We start from the raw sequence: 14,273 nt of genomic DNA on the forward strand, positions 1-14,273 counted from the left end.
ATCGATTCCCTTATCGATACCTCTTGTGAATTTTGTACTAAAAGTAGGCTTTACAGGTTTCTATGTGTTTCATTGAGTCTTAAAGTAAATAAATATGAAATTGGTCACTGTATCCTTGATCTCTGGACATAAATAAAAATAAACAAAACGGTGTTTCGCTTTGAAGTTATTAATTCCGACTGAATTCTATCATTCTAACGTGACTCGGCAGAGAGCCGCGCGGCATTTGGAGCTGTGTGAACAGAACGGAGGACGATTCTCATTTCTTTCTCGCAACAAGACAGGAGTCAGTTAGTAACTTTAGTCCGCACAAAAGTGACTCATGATTTCACATATTCAGGGATGAAAGTGGTGAAAAACAAAAAAAGCTGAAACCCAAAATTACCCCCCAACACCACGTGCACGGAAATGTTTGAATTCTAGAAGCTCTGAAATGCAATCTGGGACTATTCCAGACAATAAACTGCAGTGAGTGCAGTTTAAAAACCAGCTTTCCTTATTCAAATTAATTCCAGTATTATTCTGTTCTTACTAGGATGCCGGCAGTTTTCTAGCTTGGCAGATAGTTCTGGAGGAAATCACTGAAGAAATTAACAAATTGAAAATATGGTTTGACCGAAACAAATTGTCATTAAACTTAAATAAAACAGGGATGAAGTGGAGGTGTAAGAGTCACTAAGTGTTCACAGGAAACATTTATTTCTATATATATTTATTTATTTTCATTGTTAGACGGTTTTATCTTTTCTGTTGTTTTGTTTCATTAGGTTCTTTTTGTCTCTTTCTCTAAAATTGTATTGTAACATTATTAGTCTGTTATTATTGACTATTATGTCTATTATGTAGACTATTATTGTTGTTGCTATTATTATTAATATATGGATAAAAATCAATTTTAAAAATTACAATTTAACTCTTTTATGACAACGAACGCTGAGCCATTAATTATAAAGAAAACAAATCAACACAAACGTGCTGATGCGAACAGCTTAATGCTAACTTTAACATTGAAAACGCCATCAACATGCTAACGCATTAGCATCGGTCCCCTTTTTAAGTTATAAAATACATCTATCAATTGTTTCAGAAGACCATAACAGGTTGGTTTAACATAAAAATATTAAATATTACTCAGACATATGCTCTTCAGGGTTTTAGCGGGGAAAAATTAGGATAAGCAAAATAAAACAATGAATCCATGAATCGTAGATCCAAGCACTGCTTCGATCTGCGAATCACTGCTTCGATTGGTTCAAGGTTCAAACCAAAGCCTCGCTGCAGAAAAGTTGATTACAGACCCGCTGCAGGGTCTGTAATCAATGTAGAGAAATTATAATTTTCCTGACAAACGCACCCCAAAACAACAGCCACTCTGAAGGACCAATAAGGTAATCGTTAAGCAAAAAGCTTATTGATGTCGGTGGATCAAATCATTTCTTAACGATACCTGAAAGGAACCGGTTCTCAATACCCATCCCTAGTGGCAACACAGTGAACAGTTTTACAAACATAATTTTAATCATTTCTTTTTTTTCAAAGTCTGCTCTGAGTGTCTCTGTGAACGTTCTCACTGTGGTTAAACTAAGAACACAGCTGCAGTCCCTTGACATGTTAACAACAAACACTGACGTTTTTGCTTTTTAACGCACCTGAAATCTCTTTCTGAGGACAAGATAATGTTGCTGCTCAGAGATTGCAAACCGGGGCATATCCAGATGGAAAGAGGCTGCTGTGGGGGTGATGTGCTCTCCATAACATCCCTCAATTAACCCTCTGGGGTCCAAGGGCATTTTTTGGACAGTTCACTCACCTGGCATAAATGTTTTATTATTGCTGTTAACAGCTCTCCCTACATCCCACAATCAAATTTTATGTCTCTTTTTTCAGGACAACCTGTGCTTTCAGAATATACAGTGAGGAAAATAAGTATTTGAACACCCTGTGATTTTTGCAAGTTCTCCCACTTAGAAATCATGGAGGGGTCTGAAATTTTCATCTTAGGTGCATGTCCACTGTGAGAGACATAATCTAAAAAAAAAAATCCGGAAATCACAATGTATGTTTTTTTTAAATAATTTATTTGTTTGTTACTGCTGCAAATAAGTATTTGAACACCTACCAACCAGCAAGAATTCTGGCTCAGACCTGTTAATTTTTCTTTAAGAGGCCATCTTATTCTGCACTCTTTATCTGTATTAATTGCACCTGTTTGAACTTAACTGTATAAAAGACACCTGTTCACACACTCAATCAATCACACTCCAACCTGTCCACCATAGCCAAGACCAAAGAGCTGTGTAAGGACACCAGGCAAAAACTGTAGACCTGCATAAGGCTGGGATGGACTACAGGACAACAGGCAAGCAGCTTGCTAAAAGACAACTGTTATGATTATTTATTAGAAAGTGAAAGAAACACAAGATGACTGTCAATCTCCCTCAGTCTGGGATTCCATGCAAGATCTCACTTTGTGGGGTAAGGATGATTCTGAGAAAGCTCAGAACTACACAGGAGGACCTGGTCAATGACCTGAAGAGAGCTGGGACCACAGTCACAAAGATTACATTAGTAACACATGATGCTGTCATGGTTTAAAATCCTGCAGGGCAGCAAGGTCCCACTGTTCAAGCCAGCACATGTCCAGGCCCGTTTGAAGTTCACCAATGACCATATGATCCAGAGGAGGCATGGGAGAAGGTCATGTGGTCAGATGAGACCAGAATAGAGCTTTTTGGAATCAATGCCACTTACCATGTTTAAAGGATGAGAACAACCCCAAGAAAACCACCCCAACTGTGAAGCATGGGGGTGGAAACATCATACTCTGGGGGTACTCTTCTGCAAAGGGGACAGGACGACTGCACCGTATTGAAGAGAGGATGGATGGGGTCATGTATTGCGAGATTTTGGCAAACAACCTTCTTCCCTCAGTAAAAGCATTGAAGATGGGTCATGGCTGGGGACCAAAATCCCTGCTGCAGTGTGTGAAAAACTACAGGAAACATTTGACCTCTGTAATTGCAAACAAAGGCTACTGTAGCAAATATTAACATTGATTTTCACAGGTGTTGAAATACTTATTTGCAGCAGTAACATACAAATAAATTATAAAAAAAATCATACATTGTGATTTCCAGATTTTTTTTTTTTGTTTTTTTAGATTGTCTCTCTCACAGTGGACATGCACCTAATGGCCCAGTCACACGACGATTCCTGAACGAAGGGAAAAAAGTAAAAAAAAGTCACTATTCATTGAGAAAAGGTGGACGAAAGAGCTTTTATTACCGAACAGTCTGCGAAGCAAGAGCACAAAAGGGACGAAAGAGGAACTTAACAAAACCGAAGCTCACGATCTCGACGCTTTAAATGAAACGCGCCTGGAGTGACAGCTGGAGCAGTATGTGTCTGTATCTCTGCGTTCCAGAACTCGGCGCTGGGACAGAGCTCATAGCGCCGAGTCCTGGAGAAACTGTGAACAGTGGACCACCTGCTCTGGTTCCTCATCCAGAACTAAAGAGGGATCATCTCGATCATCATCAGAATCCACACTGTCTCTTCCTCCAATTTAAAAAAAAAAAAAAAAAAAAAAAAAAAAAAAAATTGTGCTGTTGTCACTGCTGTATCACAGTATTATGTTCTAAGCCATATATATTGATTTATAACAGAAAACTGTCAAAAGGGAGAATAAATATAAGTGTAAAGATGATTGAATATATCAGAGCAGTAAATTGATCAGTGCGTGTGAATGCGCATTGACTCACGTGCGGTTATTCCACCAGCTGATCACTGATCCACAACGTGAATTCTTCCTTCCAGAACAGCTCTTTATATCATCATTTTTGATTCATCTGCCCGTTGCCACATGTACAGAAGGACTGGATTATCATTCCTACACTCATATTGCTATATGTAATAAAAAATAATAAGTGCACGCAGCAGCTCCTGCTGCCGCTGATGCTGCATTCAGGTACCGTCGGAAATTACACAACGTTTATGTTGTTTCAAATTCAACAGTTGCTTGTGGCAAAATAATTAATTATATCCACACAAATGATTCTGGCTTATGTAAAGTGCCTGAGCCCATTGAAGCTACCCCTCACACAGATAAAAAAAAATCCAAGCAAGCAGGCTGAGTTTACCCTGTAATTTCCAACGGTACATGAACGCAGCAGCAGCCTCAGCACTCAGAAACTGGCTTCTGCACTGTGTGAAAACACTCAGCTGCTCCAACGAAGTCAAATTAAACAATAACGTTACAAAAACTACACAAACAATTAAAAAAACGTCAAGAACGACAGCAAAACGAAACGCAGACGAATTGAGGTTTTCGTTGCCCTTCGTTCAAATTTTTCGACAGTTTAAAAATCCTGACGAAGTTCCAGCTGCAGGAATGAGGCTGCGCGAAGGTTAAACGATGCCAACGACAGTCAAAGAAAGTCCAGATTTCTTGTTTCGTCAGGGCTTCGTCACCCTTTAAGTGCCGTGTGACTGGGCCATAAGATGAAAATTTCAGACCCCTCCATGATTTCTAAGTGGGAGAACTTGCCAAATTGCAGGGTGTTCAAATATTTATTTTCCCCACTGTATATATGTTTTTGCTGTGTTGTATAAGTGTAGTAAAGGTTTACAATCAAAAATACGCAAGGAAAAAATAAAGTGAAAAATAATTTTCCACACACATTTATTCAAAACAGAGCAGACTATAATAAACAACTGTTTTGACACTTTATAAAGGTAATTTGAGGTCTTGTGTGAAAGACTGTACAACAGAAAGGTTCAAACAATAAACATAAATGCACACTTTGAACAATATATACAAAATGGTCTATGCGTTTTGTTATTTTGATATGGTAAACAGTGCTTTACACAGAGAAAGCAACTGAGTTATCCAGTAACATTCACATGCAAACTAGTGGAGCAATCCTGATAGTTACACACTATTTGTTTGAGCACGTGAAATTGTCATCAGAGGCTCTCAATCTGCTCTGTCGGATTTCACTTTCGCTGTGCGTAATGGCGCAGGGCGCACTGAGCATGTACTAATAGTATGTAAACGGGCCAGCTAGTAACACATCACTCCTGAAAATGATCTTTGGCTTTTCACGTGAGGTAAATCTGCCCTACGATTGGATTTTGAAAAACCATGTGATGGTGAACTAATTCCGATTGGACACTCACGTTGCACACATCATCACACAGCTTCTACGAGGAGTAAAAAGATGGCCGATGGCTGGTTTGAAAGTCTACGGAGTTAACTTTTCAGCAAAAAAAAAAAAAGTAAGTTTCTATCTCATATCATTAAAAAGTTATTTATAATTTAGTAAAGCTTGGTCTTAGCCATCGTATACGACGGCGTCGGCCCCAGAGGGTTAAAGGTCCACTTTTGAATATATTTTCCATAGTACTACTTATATTAACAACTAAAATGTTTAAATCAGTGTTACTCTGGGCCTACATTTTGCTGTAGTTGTGGACTGTGGTTCTAGCAACAGTGGGCGGGGCCACCTGGTACTGCAAATTTCCACCCGCCTCTCGGGTTCGAATTGGTTGTGCCACCCAGCACAGAATTTCTGAAAATGAACAGAAATGTTGCTGAAAATGTACCAGTTTGATCATGTTTCAAGCCTATAGAGTCATAATTTTGTGATTTTTAAACCAATAATTAAAGTAATAATAAATATATTTCTCATTTTCTTCTTATCAAATCGCAAACAGTAGAGGTCAGTGTTATTTAATTTATTACCTTAGACTTTGACCAAAACATGCAAAAAAGAACTTTGATCTTACAAATATTACAACATAAATATAAATATGAGCCGCGATCGCGTAATTTACCTGGCACTTAAATGGTCCTAGCTAGAACCATGTTTTGGACTAAAGTTTAATTGATGAACCATATAAACCATATAAAAATAAGTTTAGTGAATTTAGCTTTTCTACGTAGCTAAAGTGGGATGGGAAGCAATATCTTTTTTTTTTTTTTTTTTTTTTTTTATATGTAATGTCTAAACTCTGGCATTACTGCATCTGTTTGGGGTTCTAGCTTTTAAATCAGGTCAGTTAAGATGAGGGAAGCCAAAAATATGAAAATGATTCAGATACTTGTGATTAGTAATCTTATCAAACATGTATGTTGTGATATTAATTTGGGATAAAGGCAAAGAAAAGTTGAAAATGTGCAAAAGAAAATACAACACACATTAAGCAGCACAACTAAATTGGGGGGGGGGGACATCAGGGTGAGAAAAATAGTGTTCAAAAAAAGCTCCTGAATGCATTCCTAGACCTCAAAACCCCAAGATTTTCTGGGGGCTTTGAGCAGCACCCAGATCCCCTGCTGACGAAAGTCCATTTTCACCAAAAAAGATAATTGGCTCATTGTAAAGGACATTGACGATCTGCTTAGGAGTCCAGTCCATGTTTTATTTATTTTTTTCCAGGAAGAAGTGTACACAGTACAGCCACACTGTAATAAATCTGTCCAGTGTACTTCACCGTCAAAAAGTGACTGTAGTGAAGGAAGCCACCAAAACACCCATGACAACTCTGAAGGTATTACAGCGTTTAGCAACTGTGATTGGGGGGAAAACTGCAAAGAGCAACACTTCAGGGTTGACAGCATCATGGTGGAGAAGAAGAAAAGAGTTTAAAAACAAGATGTGAAATCTAGGTTTGAGTTTCTCATGATTTCTATAGCTGAAATCTTGTTGGAAAAGAGGAGAGTGGCAGTAAATGTGGGAGTGAGAGACGTGCAGCACAGGTGCACAAGCTGTGGAAGTCCCCAGAGCGCGTGGTAATGGTGCGTGCAGCGGTAATCCACTGTGTGATTAGGCGCTAAGTGTAGAGTTGGATTGAGGGCGCTCCCTGCTGAAATGGTGCCTTCAGACAAACATGTTGGCGCTGTGTGGCGGCAGGCATCACAATCAGATGTGTTGGCAGCAGAATTTAAAAGTGACACTCGTCACCCTGCCAACTGCAGACAAATATTGGCCGCACAACATCGCTGTTAGTTTCAGATGCAACTTTGAAAGATTCTTCTTTGAAATTAAAGCTCTGAGGGTTTCCATCATGTCGCTCTGTTATTATGATGAGGGTGTTTGTCGAACAATTGAGCTCCAACATTGGCTGTTGGGGGGGGTGTTTCCCCTCATTGGCCTGCACACTGAAGCAAACAGCTGAATCACATACTAACACTATAATAGGGGAGCCAGAATGACTGATTAATTCATTCATTTTTTTAACCTGTTCATTCCAGTTAAGGGTCACAGTGGGGCTCAAGCAAACGGTAGTCCAGCCAAAATCGGGCAAGAGACGGGGTCGACCCTGGACAGGCCCCAGTCCTTTTGCAAGGGTGACACTTAAAGACAGACAAACTCACTAGAACCACAGTTAGTCATTCAGGAACTTTTAAATAATTCCATCAATTTCTAGAATGTTGGGGAATCTTCCGTGCTGTTTAAAGAGGTTTTCAGCTTGATGTAAGACGTTGAACAGCGCAATAAAATCTGACATAGTGAAATTGATTCATTATTTTGAAATGGCTTCACCTGGAGATAACGTAGATGTTATCATTGACTTTGGACATGTATTGTTTGATAAAATGGCATATACACATTTGGGAAATTGAGTTTGAAAGTTTTTCAGAAATGTGTTTGTGAGCTTGTATGTTGCAACTGTACATTCATGAACATAGTAACATATTTGGCATCTGTCAACCTTTGATAATATACAATTATAGACTTTTGATGAGGTGTACCCGTAATGGCCTCGGTGAACCCCATCCTGACCAGGTCTGTATAATCACGGGTACACCGAAATCAAAAGTCTATAACTGTTTTATTATATGGTACACAAGAAAATTGGGAATTTGTCAAACATACTAAAACTGAAAAATCAATCTCAAGTTTCAACTTTTTATTTATTACTGTCATACTGGAACAACAGGTCCAAAATACTTCATGAGCACAATCTCTAAAGCCCCTTTCACACTGGGGCTGCCTCGAGCTTCCTGTGGTGTCGTGACGATGCAGGAATGTCTGCGTCAGGTGCAGACAGACTGTGCACTCTGATTTATCTTCTAGTTTATATTTGTTCTTGTGCTGAGCTGCAGGTCTGCGCTTTAAGTTCTGTTATAGTTTCTTTCCTACTTTGACCATAAGATACTGTAAGACCGAGGAGCTGCTGCAGCCAGCAGCGTTTTTTTTTCTGTGCTCTTAGTTTTTACTGCATTGTGTACACGGCGTCGTCATGACGACGCACAACGCAACTCGAAGCGGGCCCGTGTGAAAGGAGCTTAATAAGGAATAGTCTTTGTGAAATAATGCACAGGCATCATGTATAATCTTGTCAACAAACTGACAGCCAAAGTAGGCATTGTATCGCGTTATCTGATTGGTCGTTATCAATAGAAGGCGTCGCTCGATTGGCTAGCACTATGCTGCACGCGAGGTGTACTCGGCTCACCAGCAGTCAACTCGGCGTGTGGTACAGCTCAGAAAGTGGCGAATGAGCCAATCAGAAGTTGGCAAAATCACATACCATATAATAATTACTCATATCAGATTTCAAGTTGAATATGTTGTTTATTTTTGCAATTTTATCATTTAGAGTAATTGACTAGTGTACAACATTGGTAATTTAAACAACATCCATCCAACTGTCCATTTTCAAACCCACTTTTCCCAGTTAAGGATCACTGCGTGATGGAGCCTATCCCAGCAGTCATTGGATGAGAAGCGGGGTCCATCCTGGACAGACAACCAGTGATTTAAACATCATATCTTATAAATGTTAATTTTTTTAAAACCAACAGTGGCCACCAGGATCCTGCAGTTTAGAAGCTGTAGCCCACTTGATTTATTTCTAAATTTCTAGACTTTTATTATTGTGCACGAAATCCAATTAAAACTATTTTAATCAGGCTCCTTGTCTATACTTTACTGCATCAGCCACGTGAGTTACGTGCAGATCAGAGTTACCGTTACGAAGGAAAGTCCAGCTTCCTGTGTCACATGTTTGTAACAGGAAGTTTTTCCTTTTTTTCTCAGGTAGGTCGAGGCCCAGTAAACTCATTTTAATAATTCAAGCTTCTGACCTCCAGTAGGCTCTGTGTGCAAAGTTTGATATTGATCAGACTAATGGTCTGGGTTGTGTCGGAAACAACCAGTTTTGCTGATTTGTGGGAAAAAAAAGGTATCTTGGTGCTAATGGGTGTAGCCTAACTCAGGAGATTCGAGCCAGTGAACACGTTCATATAAGGCATTTGAATGTGCGATGTACAGTTTGGGAGTTATAGGCCAAAACACAACCATGCTGTTATAGCGCCTCCTCTAGGCAGATTTAATTCAATTTTTTTGTGTGTCTGAGTTACGTGCAGGGTTTTGTACCAATACTGAAAGCGGCACCTCTCCAGATATTATGGTCTAGGCTCCAGTATTGCATTAATGGGGGGAATAAAAAAAGGAACAAAAACAATAAGGTTCCTTGCCCCGCTGGGCTTGGGCCCCTCAAAATCCCAGCAAAAACAACAGGGTTTCCAGTCCTACTTGCCTGGAAAATGTGTTACTTTGCAACCGCGGTTTCCAGCGCCTTTGGACTTGAACCCCTAATAACACTATGTAACACAATTTTTGTTCCTGGCTACTAAGTGTTATATTTCAACTGCTTATGTCTGAAGTCTATGGAAAAATGACTACATTCAGCACAAACTTTGATTTTATTTTATTTTTTTTACGTTCTAGAAAGTTCTAAAAGTTTCTTGAAATTTCTAGATAATTCTGGAAACGTCTAGAAAATTCTGGACAGTTCTAGCAGTTAAAGAATATTCTAGAAGACTACTCAGTAGTAGTGAAGGCGAATCGAGAATATTCTTGAAAACAGACAAATTTCAAAATATCATTGTCCTGATCACAGAAGCAAAGTTTCTGTGGAATAACAGCTATTTTCTATTTATTTAAGGCATAACAGGTTAGGAAAACACACTGTGTACCCAGGAACAAAACAAAAATAAAAATTTGTTACATACTGTAATCAATGTTGTAAGTTTTGGTGGACTCAGATCATCGATGTCTGTTTACTCACTAGATGGAGGACCGGGGCGATCTGCTCATTCGCTGGCTCTTTCCAGAGCGCTGTCATCTTGGTTAGCGTCCAACAACCAGGAATTAAATAGAAATCAATGTGGGCATGATCAATGTTTTCAAGAGAGTTTGACCATAAATCTGCCTTTTCCATGCTGTTACTGAGCTGTTACATTTATTCAAACTCATATGTACATATTTGTACAGCCAAACAAATATAAACGGGGATCAGACTATTTATATAATAGACTTGAATGAATTTGTTAGTCCCAGTCCATGATGTTGGTAAAGCAAGATAGAAAATAATATCAGTTTGTCAAATACACTATGTCTGAAATGACACGAGATACCAGTCTGATCCTTAATTAATTTCAGTATGAAGTTAAGTTAAAGATGGAAATAATCAGGGGTGAAAGTAAGAGCTTCACACGCTCACATCATATTAAATATAGTAATATTAAAAACTGCTCTTAACCCACCTGTGGCATTGCTTTTATGGAGCAAAATTTCAAATAAAATAAATAAAAATGAAACAGCCGCACCAGCCAGGGTGAAAGTAAGATGATTCAATCATTTCTGGACCAGCTTGAAAGAAATCTGAAAACACTTCACTGGAATATGGAGTATAGAGAAATTAATCTCATTCCTGTATATTCTTATATTAGTAGAATATACAAAGTGACTGTCATGTGACCCACCATAATGAGAGGAAAAAAACATTTCCATTCCATGAATATGCTGTTACAGAATATCTCAGGATTTAAAATCTGGTGCGAAGAAAAAAGGGATAAATTAAGACATATAAAAGTGAATGGTGCGATATTTATCACATTTTTTCAAAATACACATTTATCACACTTTACAAAATACAGATAGAGACAAAAAATAAAATTTTCTAAGCTTTATTCAGCAATTTTAGTAATTTCCCCAAATCATAAATATTACATATAATACTCACTTATGAAAACTCACTCCACAATTTACTATTACTTATTTTTTTATTTATTTAGCCTTTTTAACCAGCTGATGCTCCTTTGTCAGCTTGTCGCAGCACCTGAACACTGCGCAAAAGAGCATTTTCAGATCACTTTAATCCAGGTTTAAGTCAGCGCATCATAGATCTCTATTTAATCTACTGCCTGACGACACGGAATAACGCTAAGCAAGATGTTTTTGTGAAGGCTCTCAGTTGTCCAGGTGGTTTCCATAGTAGAGAAGCTTGAATCTTCGACTGGACTGGGTTGCTTGACGCAAGGACGTTTCAGAATTCTTGCTCTGGTAGTCTGACTTCTGTCTACAAGAGTCAAGACAGAAGTCAGACTACCAGAGCAAGAATTTTAGCTGAGGAAGCTTCTGCAATATGAAGCGAAACGTCCTCACGTCAAGCAACCCAGTCCAGTTGAAGATTCAAGCTTCTCTGCTAAGCAAGATGGCGGCTGCTGGCAACAGCTCACAGACTGCATCCGCCATCTAGTGGATTAAATAGAAATCGATGGCTCAGATGAAGTCCACCCGGAAGAACAGCAAGTTGCAATTCCTTGACTGGCCACTTGAGGAAGGGATGTCTGTCATTTTGAGCATTTTATTGCAAATACCTGGATCTGTACGGCTTGTGTGGCAAAACATCCTAAGGGATCGTCTAAGATGTCTCTGGTGCAATATTTGTGCATCTTATTTAATGCCATATGCTGAGTTAGCACTTCTAGCAGCTGTAGCTTTATCTGTTGAGCTCCATTACTGCACAGTTAATGAGAAAATAAGCAGTTCGTAACTTTTAATGTCCGCACCAAAGCAAACCATTGTGAGAACCACCACGCAGTCCCCAAAAATATGATTTATTAAACACCCGAACCAAGGTTTGCCTGTTAGCCTAGCTTGTTTAGACTCGAACGTAGTGGCGTGTTCAGATGTCTTTCTTCACACAACAGAGCCACCCACACGCCACCTCTCTCCATTTGTGTGTTCGTCATAATGTAGCCAGAGCTAACGCTGCCACCGTGACAACGCCCAGATACGGGCTTCATATCGACTTGTACAGGTCTCAGCATATATTACACACCTGCTCTTGGTCATGCTGGTTTAATAGAAAACATACTTTTTAAAAAAATGAAATGAATAAGACAATGAAAAGCAAACTGGGTTTTGTACTAAATCTAAGACAACTTTCATTAGGAATCTGAAAAAGGCGGTGGACAGAAAAGAAAATCTGCTGACAGGGAGGCTGGACAGTCGACTCCCAAACAGAGTAAGAAACTAAAGAAATCTACAGAGAAGCCCCAGAAGAGTGGCCCCACTCTCCAAGATGACTTCAAGCCCTTCAATTACAGTCAGTCAGATCTGAAAGTCTTTACTGGTATGTATGAATATAAAAATATCTTTAAAAATAATCTGCTGTCAAACTGGACAAATGTTCAGCCAGATGTGGGTTTAAAACAAATGGAAACAATTCATTAAACTTTATTTGATCTAAAGGTGCCAAATCGCAGAACGACACCCAGTTTGATCCAAATCAGCAAGTCCAAGAAAGGAAAAAGGTACTTTTACTCTCATTTGTATGTTGAAAAGAAAGATCTACCAGTGCTTCATCCATGCTTCTCTTTTGTCCAAAAGAAAATTCCAAAGGGTCAAAAATCAAATTTTGACACTGGAAACAGAAGTATGTCATACCTGCCCGGAACATCTGACAGGTAAACATAAACTATAACAAGTGCCATTCATGTGAGATTAAATATAACGGGTTTGGTAATAATTGACCATCTCACTCTGTTAATCATTCTCCTTTCTTCTCTCTGCAGAGGATTCCGGCACAACTGGCCCAAAAGATAGATCGTCTTCAATTTCAAAACTAATTTTTATGCAGGAACAATGATTCCTGTTTGTCTTAGGTTAAGCATTTAAATGATTTTGAAATACATCTTTGCCATTCTGTGCGTCAGTATAACTTGTAAATAGAGGGAAGCACAGAACTGTAAGTAAAGATCATTTTAGAAGGAAAAAGTCTTGTTCAAATGTCTTCATTAAACACAATCTAATGATGGGTCATAAAAAAATCTTGGCCACTTTACACAGTATTCTTTACAAATATATAAGATTTATGGGACTGATAAACATATTTATGGTGTATTTGAAATTGTCTGTGTAAACTGTAAGTAACATTTGTCTTGAAACTTGGCAGAAAAATCTCTGTTCTGTTTTTAAACCTTAGTCTTGACAGATTTCAAAGAAATACGCGTAGACTTAAGAACTAGCTTGTGTTTTTTGCTGCAACCCAGTTGGGTTAAATTCTATTTTATAAAGCAGTTAATTCTTGTATTATTTTCAAGAAAGATGCCATGTGGGGTTCCTCAAGACTCAAACCTTGGGCCTTTCCTGCTTTTGGAATGTTTTACTGTTGTTTTCCAGTGAACAGAAAAATTCCAGAACCCAAGTCTAATCCCAGTTTCAGACCTTTTCTTGTAAACCAGTGTATGCACGTACACGGACACAAGTACAGTGAAACCTCGACATAGGAGCATCTCAACATACGAGTTTTTTTAAATACAAGATGTTGATCGGTCCATATTTTTGTTTGGAATACGAGCAGAAATCTGAGTTACGAGTTACGCTTCAAAAAGGGAAGTGGATAGAAGGAGGAAAAGATTCTAGTGCGGATGTTAAGGCAGCGGATGAATACATCACACGTTTTGCTGCACTTGTTGGGAAGGAAGGCTATGTCCTGCAACAAGTGTTTAACTGTGACGAAACTGCATTATTCTGGAAAAAAAAAATACCACAGAGGACGTATATAACAGCAGAGTAGAAGAAGCTGCTTCATTCAGCACTTTTTAATGACACTTGTACGTCACATTTCTGCAACATTTTGAAAGGCAGGCAGAAGCAAACCTCCTTGGATAAGTTTTAATCCAAAAGACTTGCAAGTTTACACTTAGTTACATCTATAAGATCCTTTTAAGGATCTACAGTTTTAGTTTGTGTTTACAGTGTGCGCAAACCTATCTTCCTCCCTCCCTTCTCCGCCTCCACATTCATCTGTTTCTAAGGTAAGAACACTTAATAAAACTTTTTAATTTATATATTTTATTGTGCACAGGTAAAGTATACATGTCTATTTGTTAATTTAAAAAATGTATTTTTTCATAATTTATAGTGGTTTGGGGATGTTTTGTAAGGCTGGAACGGATTAAAATGATTTTA

General features: G+C 38.6%; 1 protein-coding gene across 1 annotated transcript in view; it reads left to right on the top strand.

Moving 5' to 3' along the window:
• Positions 1-13,510, top strand: part of exosc10 (exosome component 10) — an 84,338-nt gene extending 70,828 nt beyond the window's left edge. The window contains exons 22-25 of the mRNA XM_034173240.1: positions 12,252-12,432; positions 12,552-12,613; positions 12,690-12,766; positions 12,875-13,510. Coding sequence (XP_034029131.1) covers positions 12,252-12,432; positions 12,552-12,613; positions 12,690-12,766; positions 12,875-12,905 — 351 coding nt within the window. The 3' untranslated portion in view covers positions 12,906-13,510. The remainder of the gene's footprint in view (positions 1-12,251; positions 12,433-12,551; positions 12,614-12,689; positions 12,767-12,874) is intronic.
• The last annotated feature ends 763 nt before the right edge of the window (positions 13,511-14,273 follow it).

Source organism: Thalassophryne amazonica, chromosome 6 (genome assembly GCF_902500255.1).
Source record: "Thalassophryne amazonica chromosome 6, fThaAma1.1, whole genome shotgun sequence".
Lineage (NCBI taxonomy): Eukaryota > Metazoa > Chordata > Actinopteri > Batrachoidiformes > Batrachoididae > Thalassophryne > Thalassophryne amazonica.